The 14,015-nt window shown below is 53.3% G+C and overlaps 4 protein-coding genes across 4 annotated transcripts; 1 reads left to right on the top strand and 3 right to left on the bottom strand.

Annotated features, from left to right (window-relative positions):
* Nucleotides 1-206: 206 nt before the first annotated feature.
* On the top strand, nucleotides 207-1,673 carry T310_3085 (Mitotic check point protein (Bub2); the record flags this gene model as incomplete). The annotated part of the gene is made up of 3 exons (XM_013474026.1): nucleotides 207-704; nucleotides 753-1,486; nucleotides 1,550-1,673. 3 exons carry the CDS (start codon nucleotides 207-209, stop codon nucleotides 1,671-1,673), a joined length of 1,356 nt encoding a protein of 451 aa, XP_013329480.1.
* A 224-nt stretch (nucleotides 1,674-1,897) lies between these two features.
* On the bottom strand, nucleotides 1,898-4,115 carry T310_3084 (uncharacterized protein; the record flags this gene model as incomplete). The annotated part of the gene is made up of 3 exons (XM_013474025.1): nucleotides 1,898-2,011; nucleotides 2,085-2,104; nucleotides 2,201-4,115. The coding sequence occupies 3 exons, from the start codon at nucleotides 4,113-4,115 to the stop codon at nucleotides 1,898-1,900; spliced, it is 2,049 nt and encodes a 682-aa protein (XP_013329479.1).
* Nucleotides 4,116-4,655: 540 nt separating this feature from the next.
* T310_3083 (WD repeat-containing protein) lies at nucleotides 4,656-8,404 on the bottom strand (the record flags this gene model as incomplete). The annotated part of the gene is made up of 5 exons (XM_013474024.1): nucleotides 4,656-4,691; nucleotides 4,840-4,962; nucleotides 5,068-5,312; nucleotides 5,363-8,163; nucleotides 8,247-8,404. The coding sequence occupies 5 exons, from the start codon at nucleotides 8,402-8,404 to the stop codon at nucleotides 4,656-4,658; spliced, it is 3,363 nt and encodes a 1,120-aa protein (XP_013329478.1).
* Nucleotides 8,405-10,601: 2,197 nt separating this feature from the next.
* Nucleotides 10,602-13,720, bottom strand: T310_3082 (6-phosphogluconolactonase; the record flags this gene model as incomplete). The annotated part of the gene is made up of 3 exons (XM_013474023.1): nucleotides 10,602-12,079; nucleotides 12,248-12,509; nucleotides 12,989-13,720. 3 exons carry the CDS (start codon nucleotides 13,718-13,720, stop codon nucleotides 10,602-10,604), a joined length of 2,472 nt encoding a protein of 823 aa, XP_013329477.1.
* Nucleotides 13,721-14,015: the final 295 nt, after the last annotated feature.

The following is a 14,015-nucleotide window of genomic DNA, read 5'->3' as shown; positions in this document are numbered from 1 at the left end:
TCGACCGGCCTCGGAACGCAACCGCCCAACCGTCCATCCATCACTTCGCGCGTCGCGTGCCCCCGCATTCATCCCTCAGCTGCAACGACAGAATTGCTGGACTACATGCCATGTTCGCCATCCCCTGCCACGGCTCTCGAGCGGGCTAAAGACGTGCCCCCTGCCCAGAGTCCCGATCCCACCCACCATTCGGATTCTCTGCCAGCATGATGACCTCCAAGCCGCCGTCGCAGCCGAACAACCTGCCCTCAGCCACTGTGGCCCCGTCGCCTCGAAGACTGCGGAGATTCCAGTCGCATCAGACCCTGTCCTCGAATTCCTCCTCCTCGTCCTTCGCTCAGCAGCATCATCCAACGCCCGCCCAGCATGGCGCCGTTCGGGCGCCGCGAGATTCAGCCCCGAACGAGCAGTCGCAGAATAATAATGCCCCCCGACTGCGTCGAGTGAGATCCAACAGCGATGCGGCGAGCACTAAGAGCAGCACTGTGGCTCCTTCTACCGTTTCGACGAGTACGACTGCTACCACCGCTACCAGACCACGGCGCCCGCCGAGGAAGACCGGCTCCTCGGGCTTTCCCATCAAGAGATCCAACCTGGAGACGCTGCTGCGCGAAGGCCCAGCGGACGGGAAGATCGCTGAGGCATTGCAGGAGTTGAGACTGCTGGTGCTGTCGACGAGGGTGGACGCAGATAGCGACGGGATGGTAGGAATCTAGCACTGTATTTACGACTACGTACTGATTTCTTCGCAGTCGTCCTATCGGATATACCTGTGGTTAGCTCTTCTGAACATCCCCGCCTTGCCGACAGACGACTACCTCTCGCTGGTGCACCGGGGCCGCTCGCCGGCGTACATGAAGATCCGGAACGACACCTTCCGGACGCTCGCGACGGATCCTCTGTTCAAGCGCCGCGTCACCGAGGCCAGTCTGATCCGGTTGTTGAACGCCGTCGCGTGGAAGCTGCACGATGCGCAGAATGCCCAGGAGCAGTCGTCGAGGAGGCGCGAGCTCGACAGTAATACGCCGACGATCGAGGAGGAACCCACCGGTGCGACGACGGCCGGGCCCTGCGAAGGAGGCGCCAAGTCGGCCATCTACGTGCAGGGCATGAACGTGCTGTGTGCGCCATTCCTCTACGCAGCCCGCAGCGAGGTCGAGGCGTTTGCTCTGTTCCACTACTTCATCACCAAGGAGTGTCCCGGGTATATCCGTGGGGCGATGGACGGGGTGCATCGAGGGCTGCAGCTAGTGGACCGGTGTCTGGAGATCGTCGACGCAAAACTTGCCAGCCATCTCTTCTCCCGGGGCATGTACGCGGAGCTGTACGCATTTCCGTCGGTGATGACGCTCTGCGCCTGCACGCCCCCGCTGCCGGAGGTCTTGCACCTGTGGGACTTTCTGTTCGCGTATGGGCCGCATCTGAATATATTGTGCATCGTTGCGCAGCTAAATCGGATCCGCGACACGATTCTACAGAGCGAGAGGTGCGCCCGTCGCCAGTATCCTTCCATATGCCTATTCTTAAGAATATTACTAACTGTATACAGCCCAAACAAAGTCCTGCGAAACCTCCCACCCCTCGACGCAGAGAAGATAATCGGCCTGACCGTTTCGTTTGTCCCGAAGATCCCTGAAGATCTCTATGCGGAGTTGGTCGAGCACGCCAAGTAGCAGGCAGTCATGGCGTTGATATGAATGAATCATTATGAGTTTGTCTTTTCTTTCATGAATGAATGAATGTATGTATGTATACTATGATGACCTTGTCTGTATGTACAACAGGTTTGTTTTTCCATGATAGTACCCGTCGTTTGTCTGCTGGTTGTTTTTTTTTCCTATTGAATTCTTATGGCATGGATGGGATGGGATGGATGGAATAGCATGGCATGGTACGTTCAGGGAGGGAAAAGTGAAACAAAACGATCCGTCTGCATTGCATCTGCATCTGAGCATGTTTGCATTCCACATGTATCCTGTGCTGCTGTTTCTTCTCCTTCTTCTCTGACTGACTGAATGAGCAGTAGACATGTTACTTGACGAGTTATGGCAATGGCAATGACAATGACAATATCATAGACACACACAGACAGTCTTTTCTTTATCTACAAAACAGCAATCATTCCTCATAACCACCTAACTACCTACAGTCCTGGACAGCAACGAATTCTATCCCTAACTACAAGACTCCTCCCACAAACACCTCGGACAGCGACACATCCCTCCCAGGGCACCCCTAGCCCACTCCCTCCTCTGCCTAACATCGAGGTTAATATCGCAGTAGTGATTGAGGATCTCCTCATCTTTCTTTATTCCACCACCACCAGCAGTATCCCTTGTCTGGGTCTCTTTCCCCCTCCAAACAGCCCTCTCCTCCTCCCTCCTCGCAACAAAACATATCTCCCCGCCCCATTCCCACCGCACGTTCGGATCGCACGAGTGGTTCGCCAGACACCATAGCGGATGCACGGCGCATACCTCTGGCCCGCCGTCCCACGTCGAGAGGCGCCCGGACGCCGTGCCCCGGAATTTGGCATACAGCGTGTTGAGAACCCACGTGTCGAAGCGCGACAAGCACGCGAACGGGTCGAGACCCATCTCCTCGAGAAAGCGGGTTGGTTGGAGGATGTTTAGCTGGAAGGAGAAGGGGAGGGAGGCTGTGGCATCGTCGTCTGGATTCAGATCCTCGTCTGGGTCTGAGTCTGGGTCTGCGTCTGCCTCCGCGACGTACTCGTCTAGCTTGTACTCGTGGAAATCACCCCAGATGTACTTCACTTCGGGCAGGTCGAGCGGATGGACGTCCTGCGTCGTGGCCATGGCTATGGCCCGCCCCAGCAGCAAAAGGTACAGATAGTCCGCCTTGTCCTTGGGATCGGGCACGTCCTTGCCGATGGACTCGAGGCCGTCGTGCCCGCAGACAGCGCGGTGGTAGACCTCCTGCGCGCGGTCGTGGCACGCATGGCTGCAGAAGACGGTGTCGTCGCAGTCCTGGCAGGCCACTGCCCCGGCTGCTGACGGGGCAGCGTCTAGCTCCGGCAGAGGAGCATTGCACGCGTCGCACAGATCGTCGTGCAGCCGGTTCGTCGCCGTCAGCAGCGACAGTTCCCGAAGGAGGACCTCGCCGGGCTGGATGTCTTCTTTGGCGAAGAGCCCAAGCTGGATGGAGACCTTGCCTTGTGCATTGTCGTTATTATCGCCTGTAATACTGCCAGCAGCAGCAGATTGACTGCTTCCAGCATCATGCAGCACCGGCAGCGCAACAGCCCTGACCTCACATTTTGGCGCAACTTGCTTCAACTTCTCGTTCAGCAGCCGCAGTGTCTCTGGAGACTGGCGATCGGGCTCGTACGAATTCCAGGGATACAGGACTCTGCGAGCCAAGCCTTGGGCGTTGAGAGTGTGGGGGTTGAAGTCATCATCCTCCTCCTGCTGCTGATCCTTCTGCTGCTGCTTTCGCTGCCGACGCAAATGCAACCGTTTAATCTCCTGCATCTGCGTCTCCAAGCGGGAGACCGCATCGTCAGCTTTCGACATCAGCCCATTTCCACTCCTATTCTCCCCATTTCCATCATTCTGCTGCTGCTGTGGTGTGTGAGATTCATGAAGAGAACGGAGATGCTCAATCCCACGTGCACAAAACTCGTAGGCGTCGCGCAAACAGCCACACCGAAGCAGACTGCGCACCAGAAGGAGATAAACCTCGCCGATATGAGCATCGTATTCGTCGCGAGATATGGCGATGAAGTTGTCGTCGTCGTCATCATCAACACCATTCTCTTGTTCTGGTTCTTGTTGCTCTTCTTCCCCGCCCCCACCATCATCAATATCACCAAGAGGTGTATTCCTCCTCCTCCTCCTCCTCCTCCTCCTCCTCCTCCTCGCAACAAACTCACTCCCCTCAGGATCAATCACCGACTCTAGCAAGATCAGCGCCCGATAGGCATCTGCAGCCGCCAGGTCCGGAAAGCCCAGACGCTCGTGGACATGGCCCCGCTGGAGATGAAGGAAGGGGTTGTGCGGGTCGTGGTCGTACAGCTGAGTGGTGATTTCCTGGCGGGAGCGGAGGAGGGATTCTGCTGTATTATCATTATCGTTCTTATTATTAGTTCGTTTCATCTTCTTTTTATCTTGTGTATGTGCGTGTTATAGAGAGTCTGAGGACATTTCTCTTTATGCATGTAGGTACAGTACATGGAGATGTGTAGATACACTATGCAGATCGACCGATCAGTCAATGATATTTTTTCATTTTTGTGGGGAAAAATTTTATTGGGATTTAGGTACGCGCTATAACACTGCCTATTACCTCGTTAGACTATTACTTCCAGTTCGTAAATTTAAATTATTTCATGCATACATATTCTATTTAATTCCATTCCTATATCTGCAGAGTAGTCTGTTTTATACAAATGACCTCTCCTCGTTCCTTGTCGGATTCTAAAATTTGCCTTTGCCACCCCGCAATCCGTATCTTATCGCCACGTGGATATCCAGCTGGTTCAACTGTATCGTCGAACAGAACCCTGGATCAATAAATCGTAAATAATTTTTTATATGAGTCTTTTTAACAAAAAAAAAAAATAGAAATGGAAATAAAATAAATTCATTCTATTCTTATGCCTATTGATAAGTCAGCCAGTCTAAAGATAATGACAATCAATTTCCCTCTTGCAACATGCGACCTCGAAAATGCTAAACAATACGTAATCCACAGATAATGCACCCTGAATATTAAACTCTGATGAATAGAAGTCTTTCTGCAGTACCCTCCCACAGGACGGCTCACATAACCTACGTAACAGATTAGCAACCGCAGAACGAACAAGCTGACCCAACTTACATTGCAGTTATCGTCCAACACAATCGTAGCACCTTCACCACCTTCGCCGCCCACGGCAGCAACGCCTCCTCCAAGAGCGTGTCGCTCTCGCAATGTCGCAGCAAGACGAGCCAGCATACTTCTCTGTAATCAAGTTAGCTTCTATTGACCACCGACAAAAGTAGCAACGAAAATAGAAAGCACTACGAACCGTTATATAAGCATCGCTCATCCACCCTGCCGGTCAACATCATTCTGAGCAATGATCTGATAGCTGTCCTGCATGCGTTTGCAGCTGCGGAGACCAAAAACTTGATTGCCATCCCCGCCACCCCCGCCATTGCGGGCTCGACTCCTAAACAGATTCGCCGGGTGATCCGGGTTGAGGATATTGATGCCGCGGCGCGCTTCATCCTGGGCGCGTCGGTCGGGTGAGAAAATCTTGATCGTGTTGTCGATCCCGGAGACCGCCATTGTCGGCTCGTAAGGATGACCTGACCCTGTCAGTAATCAGACCAATGACTGCAAAGCGCTAGAGACGCACCTTGTACGACATTGACAATCTCGCCGTCTCCCTCAAGGATATTGACCAATTTCGCCGTCTTCCGCTCCCAAATGAAGACGTGTCCCGAATCGCTTCCGCTCACCACGTATTCGTCGTCCAATCCGAAATAGTTGACATCCTTAACCGTCTTGACATTACAATGTCCACGATAGACGTTCACGTGTGACGAGCACGGCACATGCGCCTCGACCTCTTCTCTCCGTCTATTGCGGAAGTGACCCCGTCTGATGAAAAACCCTCCGATCTCCGACCCCTCATCCTCTTCGTCATCGTCATCGTCATCGTTGTCATTGTCGTCGTCGTCGTCATCATCATCAACATCACCCCCGTCATCATCATCATCGTCATCCTCGTCGTCCATCTCCTCATCTTCATCTCCGTCCTCGGAGCTGTGGTCCACGCTGTCTTCGTTGGACAGCGCGGCGCCCGTCATCTCAACATCTTCCCCAGAGGGCGATCTACGGAGACTGTCACCTTCAGTGTCTACCTCGGAAGAAGAGTTCCCAGATGATGTATTCTCTCTCTGACTGCGACGCCTCCGTCGAAGACGGGCTTCTTCGACCTGCTCCTCCTCCTCGTTGGGATCGATATCCTCCTGCATGCGTTCCCGACCGTCATCCTCGTCCTGATCTTCCTCCACGAAAGTTCTCAACCCGCCAAATGCACGATTGACGAACTCGAAATTGACCCCTTCGCCAGTCTGCATGAGAATGGATCGACCGACCTTGAAGCCCCAGAACCGGATCGCTGCGCGGCGGTTCAATGTACGAACAATCGGTGGTTCTGACGACCCTTCGCATTCTTCTTCACGAGCTGCCGCATTCCCCAAATCCTCCAGAGACAGCTTCACAGCATTCCCGAAGGCAGTCACAGCAGCCGACTGCGACTCGAACACGACGCGAGACTCGTCGTGCTCGAATCTGTCAATATCAACTACAGGCGTCGAGCCGGCCAGCCTCTGAAAATAAGGAATGAGAATGTCCTCGATCGCTCGTTCATCCGCATCGTCCGGTATTGGGAATCGTGCGCGATTGCGCGGGTTATGTTGACGAAGCTTGAATCCTTCTACAAGGCCTGCTCGACCCCGTTCAAGCCAAAGTATGATGGCTTTCAGGAAGTCATAGCCGAACTGAGATTCCGGGTCAATGACACCATCTTCTGACGGTGCAGGAACGATCTCCCTAAACAAGTCCTCCTGGGAACTGTCTCCCTCTAACGAACTCTCCACTCTGCCCCCAAGGAAACGAGCTAACGTTCCTGAAGCCTGCACGAATCTCCGGGCCGATTCGCGATTGCGACGGAGAGTCTGTTGAAATATCACATCGTCTTCTGTCGGATTCAGTGGGTATCTCCAATTCCTGATGACCTCGTCCATCTGCGGGAGGTATGTCGACGCACATTCCAAGGCAGAACTGAACGAGGCTGCGTAAGGGGTAGAATCGTAATACCTTTGCGATTCGGTGGCCTCTCGGACCGACGCTTCGAGAGAGAAAAGAGTTTTGCGCAGCTTGACAAGGCCCTTGGCGATCCGCAGACTCAATTTCTGCGCTTCGTTGAGAACCGACTCCCGGGCTCTCTCAATGACGTCCTCAGGCGACTCCGATGCAGGATCCGTGAGCGGTGGGATCGGAATATCCTCGGACTGTCCGTTGCCGTAACGGACTCTGAACGACATTTCAGGGTCTTCACTGCCGGGCTCTTCCGATCGCCTGCGAGACTGATGCCTGTTCCCACTATCGAGAGACGTTATTGATGTGACTTTTTCACGCTTCCGTTTCCTTGTCTTTGACCTCTTCCTGCCGGAAGAAGAACCTCTCTGGAACGAGTCTCGGTCTTTCTCCCCGGCTTCGCGTGCATCGTCGCTGCGGATCAGGTCAAAGCTATAAATGTGTTCTCCAGACCAGCTGACAACCATCTCGTTCGGATAGGCATCGCTGATCTTGCAGGCCGTGATGTGCCCATTGTCCTGCGGTCTCATTCTCTTCTGGCCTCCCGGGGCAAATCTGCGGACACACCTTGTTGCTCGCCCCATCTGCTCATCGTCGCTAGTCCCGGGGATCGGCGAGAAACCGCCCGGTTGACCCCTCTCAGCGAGTAGATCGCGCCCCATCATGCGCCTGTCATGGAGGAAACAATGGAGATGGGCCCCTCCGAGGGCGATGTAATGTGGCTGACTGGAAGCGCAGGATATGGTGTTGAGATCAATATGGTAGCGTTTATAGGAGATCAGTGGAGGAGGCACATTCGAGTCATCGTGTTCGAGACCAGGTCGGTAAGCCATGAAGCCTTGGCCACCCCGAGGGGCCGGATATGCGGAAGAGGGCTGACGCAGATCCCATTGACGCACTTCACCATCCTCGGAGCAGGTGAGGAAGAGGAAAGGGGACGATTCGGTGACAATCCTTTTCACTCGATCCGCGTGGCACCTGTAGACGCGAGCGTTGGTGTTGCGAGTAGTCAAATAGCGCACGCCACTGAAGAAATCGGTCATCCGTCGGCTTCTGGCCGATGATGCGAAGCTTTCTGAGGGAGGGATGTTGCCGTTCCTGGCCGAATACTCGACATCAAATACGCGAACTTCGGAGTCGCCAGCACAGCAAACGAGGGTCTGGTCGTTCGAGTGGGGCATGAACTTGACGGAGAATATGTTGGCCCTATGACCGGTTGCGATCGTGGTATTCAGGGCGAAGGGGCTGGTCGATGAGTCAGGCTGGTAGGAATAGATATTCAGATAGGTATCATCTGAACCTGATGCCAGTAGGCGCCCTGTCCGAGACCAGCTAAGCAGTGTTAGCATCCACCGTCTAGAAACAACAGAAAGACAAAAATTCACAATCGATGAAACAGAAGCGAAGATACATACGTCAAGGCATTGACACAACCCGTGTGACCGCCCAGCTCGTTGACAATATCCAGATCATCGATCCATTCCTTCGACCCGTAGAGACCTGGGATCCGGCCGTAGTAAGAGCCATCCCCCAGCTCCCTCCGCAGAATGCGGTCGTACAACGATGACTTCATCTTGTTTTAGGCGACGGACGACGTTACACAACCTGGTCAAGGGGGAATCCTTGCCGTGCCGATGATTATGTAGCGGCAACAAACGTCATAACGCGGGAACCGTCGAGCTTGGCTCAATCGACCACTAGTTTGGCCGAGAAAAAAAGAAGAAGAGAATATCCCTAAGGAATGTCCTTGCTGTCTTCTCTTACTGGAAGCCTTCAGCAGAAAATTCACCAGGATGAAATTCACTGTAAGGACCGGTCAACAGTCGCACGCGATGGGATTCTCCGGAATGCCGCAAACGTGAGGGTCCCGACACCCGGAGCTTTAACGACGAGCCGCCAGCGGTTATCGATAATGGGGAGAGGCGTGGAGCTAGCTAGGCCAGTAAGAGAAAGACTATATAATCACACCATACGGCACTTGCTCCCGAGCAGATACCGATGCGGTGAGCTGAGCCCGGGCAAACTCAGCGTTCCGACGGTGAGGGGAACGGGAGAGGTATGTCGAGGATCACGAGAAGCAAGAGCTGGAGGGAGGGGAAAAAGATTACCACGTCAAGAAGGGCCAATGCAGCTGGCTACTTAGCTAAGGTAGGGACCGACCCGCGCGAGAGGAGACACGACCAGAGGAGCGAAGGCTGCTGGAAGAGCGATGGAAAGCCGGAGAAGGAAGGACGGGTCCCCACCCAACGTCACTAGTAGTCCACCCGTGCTTGGGACGATGGCAGACGGCTGGAAACTCGTGGACAAGATGGAGTAGAACCGGTCGTAGTTGAAGAGGTGCGATCAGCAGGGAAGAAGAATCAGGATAACGGACTGTGGCAAGTGATGGTCGGGGAAAAAAGAAGGCCGGTGTCTGTGCCTTCCAGCCTGGTGTGGTGAGATTCCTACTTTGGTAACTGCGTTGCCCCATATCCCGTTTTTTTAATTAATGGCAGACGGAACGCTTTTCATTCCTCTCCACGTCCACCTCGACCCGTCGATGCGTCTGGGGAGACACGTCTTAGCTCTGGCCGCTATGCTTATTGGAGGCAAGCGTAACTTATCTGCTTATCATTCCATAAAGCACCCCGTGGGACGGGCATATCTGAGGAATGGCTGAGATTGTGATTGGGATATAGAAATTATTTCTCATCAGTGCTACAATTATAAAGCTACCATTCATCAATATCTTAAGTCCTTAGTGCGTGGTATCAATTGATTTTGTTGCACGTTCAGAGAAATAAAGAGAGACAATTTTACCGCTGGAAACCTTAATAGGTTTCTGACTGCAAAATGGAAGTCTATTTTCAATCACGAGAAAACCCAGAAAAAAAATTTGCCAAGTCAATAAATAAATATCATAAAATGATGTCCAGAAAGGCAGAGTAATGCTGGTCGCCATGGCCTACCACGTCAGTGCGATGTACTGTGCAAATGCTGTAGAGTGCAAAAATGCACTCAGTGTATAATCGGGCTCCTCCACTCATGGTCCTGAAACAGTGCTGGAAAAAAAAACCTGCTTTTAAAAAATTCCTCATACGATTATATCGTATCTTCCAAATCGTGATCTTCCTCGCGCATTGAGGTATCCTGCTTTTGAATTGCTACTTGCAGAAACAGCATGGAGAGTGAGTGCTTGTTTCACTTTGGACCAGATACTGGTGGAAATGCCCACAGCTGTTTGCACAGCATCGTCGAGACACCCTGTTTCGTCATGTAGCTCTCTCACCGCCGTTCCTATACCCTGGAACGTCCTTTCCAGCCGATCAATACCTGCACGAAGTGTATCCATAAACAAGCGTGACATTCTGATGTCGTCAAAGCGTTGGCAAAAAAAAAAACATGCAGCTTCGAATCAGGAAACACGAAATCCCAGGTCGTGCTTTCACTCTCCACACACTCAGTTCCTCTGATTCGAGTCTTGGTGTCTTGCGAATGACGAGGTGCACGGATGGCGTCATATCTCGCGTTCCAGATGCACGAGTACCGAAGGCCATTTTTTTTCCCGGCATGATGCTGAGTGAGACGCTACGCTAAGAGATGCATCTGACTTGCAACCAGCGCAACCATAAGCGAGTCAGACCTAGCTGACCAAAACATTGTGCGCCTCCTGCGGCCTATGCTGCATGCTTCTGCTTGTTGCGGTGATGATCTGCGAGGCTCCCTAACGGACAGTAGTGGCGATTACAGCTCAAGCAAGACTGACATACATATAATATTTCTCGTGCGTCTCAAGTTCGCTTCCAAGCCCCGATTCTAGGACCGCGATGCGCGATACTGCTTTCATCTACAGCCCGCAGTCGGTCGGCGGTCTGTGCCGTCCATGATCTTTCCAATCCGACAATGTCCATTTCGGTTTTTCGCATTGTTTTCAATTCTTCCATCATAGAGACCAAAAGATCTTTGTGGCCGTTTGCGATCCGCAGAAGTGCTGCATCAGAGTTTCCAAGGTCCTCGGGAGGAGGGATGTCCAAATTTTGCAGTTCCCGCAGGCATAATTCGACTTTCGCACCCAGTGCATTAACTTCTTCTTTCCACTCCCGATCGAGTGGATGGATAAATTCTGGCTCGTCGGCAAGAGTGTCTATCTTTGATCGCCTTCGGCTATTCCTGATCTGAACCACTCTTTCGAGCCAATCCTCAAAGATCCGGACCGCCTTGGTATATCGCCCCCCATGAGGCTCTGACAGGTCCATGACTTCCTGAATAACGCGTGAAAGAGTCTGTATTTGTGCCGCAAAATCTCTGCAACTGCCATGCCTTTGCGCATTCGCCGACCAGTGATGTAAGGCTTGGATATTCAGCAGACGTTGGGCATCTCTTTCTTCGGCGAGGAGCACGCGATAGCGTCCTGCGACAGAGTCGTATTTCTTCCGTAATTCTTTTTCTGAATTCGCTCGCCATTCGGCGTTCTTTTGGGAAAGGGAGGAATGCAGGAGGCACAGCTGTAAATATTCGGTCTGCAACGCGGCAACATCCGGTCGAGAAGCCGGTATCGACCCAGCATCTTCTGACTCTGCAGAGCGAGATGATAGGTTGGCTAACGTCGGCGGTTTGGATTCCTTCTTCGGACTAAAATGTTGCTGGTATGTCGTGAATGGTGGTCGTTGTGGTTTGGCCTTCGAGAGGGAGGACGATCCTTCGGTCTGCCTCACTGCTTGGGTCGCAGCCGCACCCACAACCTGACTGCGATGCCTCACATGCCCTTTGACTTCTCCAGGCGGGACGATCTTGGGGGTGGATGGTTGTCGTAGAGAAGCGGATCTCGTGGCACGAGGCGGGGGTGGCATCTGCGATTTCTGCGGCGAGCTCGGAGCTGTTGGCTTCGACTCAAACAGCTGTTTTCTTAGAGGTGATCCCGGTATCGCAGCATTCTGGTCGGTTGGTGTCTCAGGCGGCACGATTCTGCTAGATAAAGATAGCCTGCGGTCTTGAGGCTGAGCTAGACTTGAGCGACGTGCTGCAGGCGTAGAATCCTGCTGTTGAGACTGTTGCTGCGGTCCAGACCCCGGTTGTTGCAGTCGACTCCCTTCATTATTATTTTGACCCTGCACTTTCTCCGAAACCTCCCGTTTCTCTCGTACCGAACCGCTGCGCTGGGGCAGAAAGCTCTTTCTCTGGGTCGCAACATTGTCTCTTCTGGTCGGGGCAGGAATCGACGAAGCGACTGCTTTGGACGACGGCTGTCGTTCGGCCCGGCTTGTCTCGACTACCAGTCCCCCGGATCCATTTCTGGACGTATTGATTGACGGCTTCATGGAGTTCAGCTTATTATTCGCAGGGATTCGTCCGACGCTCGAGCTCTGGATTCCTTAGTTTTAGAGGTGCAACACTGCGCGGCCGGTCAGGGACCAAGCGAGTGCCTCGGTTCACTGACCTTTTGGGTATTCGGGCGAGCTCCCGGCAATTGAAGTGTAGCGGTCGATAGCGGCATTCCTATCGACAAGAAAGCTATCAATAGAATGCGAAACCTGCATGTGAAGCTGGAGATGTTGCGGTCTGAGGTGAGGCGTGCGCAAGTGGGACGAGCTGTCAACAAGCTCGGCATGGATCGACCAGTTGGCCCAACCAGCGACGTCGCCAAACAAGCAGCCTCCAACACATTTGCTTGACTCAACCTCGAAGCCTACAGAACTGATCTAGGAATTCCAAGTAGTCTATCAATTCGAGGATCATAAATTGGGTGAGTTTCTCACAATTGGTGCTCTATATATCTGAGAACAATTACCCGCACCCTTACTGTCCTTGCAGACAGATGCTATTCCTTAGTTCCGCTCGTCTGTCGGAAAACCATATCACACCTCTGTACGGTATCAGACAAAGGGAGACGGAGGACCAGAGATCCAATATCCAACCATTTTTACCGAAGGAATAGCTCATCATTCGGGAAGATAGAAACCCCATGAAATTGCACTGGTGTGTGTATCATCATACTTTCCACCAAAAGCCCCTCACATGCCTGAAAAATTGCAGAATAGCCTCCATTAAAGTAGTCCATTTCTGAATTACCCCAACCGTTGCGCTTCCCCATCCTTATCCTCGAGACACTCAATCACAAACTCGGGCGCTTGGGAAATGAGACGGTCTCCGCCGCTGCGTTATCGGTGAACCAGCTCACCTTGTCGCCAGCATGGGTATTGACCAGGCCACTTGGCAGGCTGTGGCCTTCCTCCGTGTCGAAGACCTTTTTCAAGATATCTTTCTTCCCCGCACCCGTCGCGACGAACGCAATGCTCAACGCATGAGACACCACCGGCAACGTAAGGGTAATCCGTTTTGGCGGAGGCTTGGGAGAGTCGGTAACACCCACCACCCACGCATCATTCTCTCGGAGCTGAGGGTGAGCAGGGAACAAACTACAGGTGTGGCCATCCGGTCCGGTGCCCAGCAGAATGAGGTCGAAGACAGGCAGCCTGACGCTGTCCTTGGCGGCAAAGGTCCGCATCAGCTCCTCCTGATATAGATCGGCCAGTTCCGTGGGGTCTTCGTCGTTGACGTGTTTGGGATCAATGGTGTGGACGGTGGGAGAACCCAACTCGGAGGGGATTTTGTCGAGAAGCTCATCCTTGATCAGACGATAGTTGCTGTCCGGGTGGTCCAGAGGGACAACACGCTCGTCGGCAAAGAAGATATCCCATTTGGAGAATTGCGGCGTGTCCTCCGGGGTGCCATTACTGGGTGCGAGAAGGGCCTTGGCCAACGTGCCGGGCAAGGAGCCTCCAGAAACGGCCACGCGGAACGTGCCATGTCTCTTCAACGCCGCGTTCTGGTTGTTGAGGACATATTTCCGCAGCTGCTTGGCAACCGCGTCGACATCCGGGCAGCTGTAGAGATTGGGGGTGCCCGCCATGACGAGGGGATTCGCGTTCTGTTGTTTCGGAGATGTCGTTGGCGGGGTAGCGGGGTACTCGATGCGGCAGAGCGCGCAGGGCGGCGGGCGACGACACAATCGAGACGATCCAATCGAGGACTGTCCAGCGTCGAGAATGGCTGTGAATTCAAGTGATGCGCCGTGCACGCCTGGAGGAGAAGGGTGTTGAGGGAGCTTGAAGGGACAGGTGATCAGGGAGCTGCCATTGGCGGGGCAGGAACCGTAGGAAGTCCGACAAAACGTGAGCCAATGGGCCCAGCGTGCAATTACTCCG

The sequence above is a fragment of the Rasamsonia emersonii genome (assembly GCF_000968595.1).
Source record: "Rasamsonia emersonii CBS 393.64 chromosome Unknown ctg1118621760050, whole genome shotgun sequence".
Classification (NCBI taxonomy): Eukaryota; Fungi; Ascomycota; class Eurotiomycetes; order Eurotiales; family Trichocomaceae; genus Rasamsonia; species Rasamsonia emersonii.
Note: the sequence above shows the minus strand (reverse complement) of the source record. Positions and strands in the feature narration are given on the sequence as shown.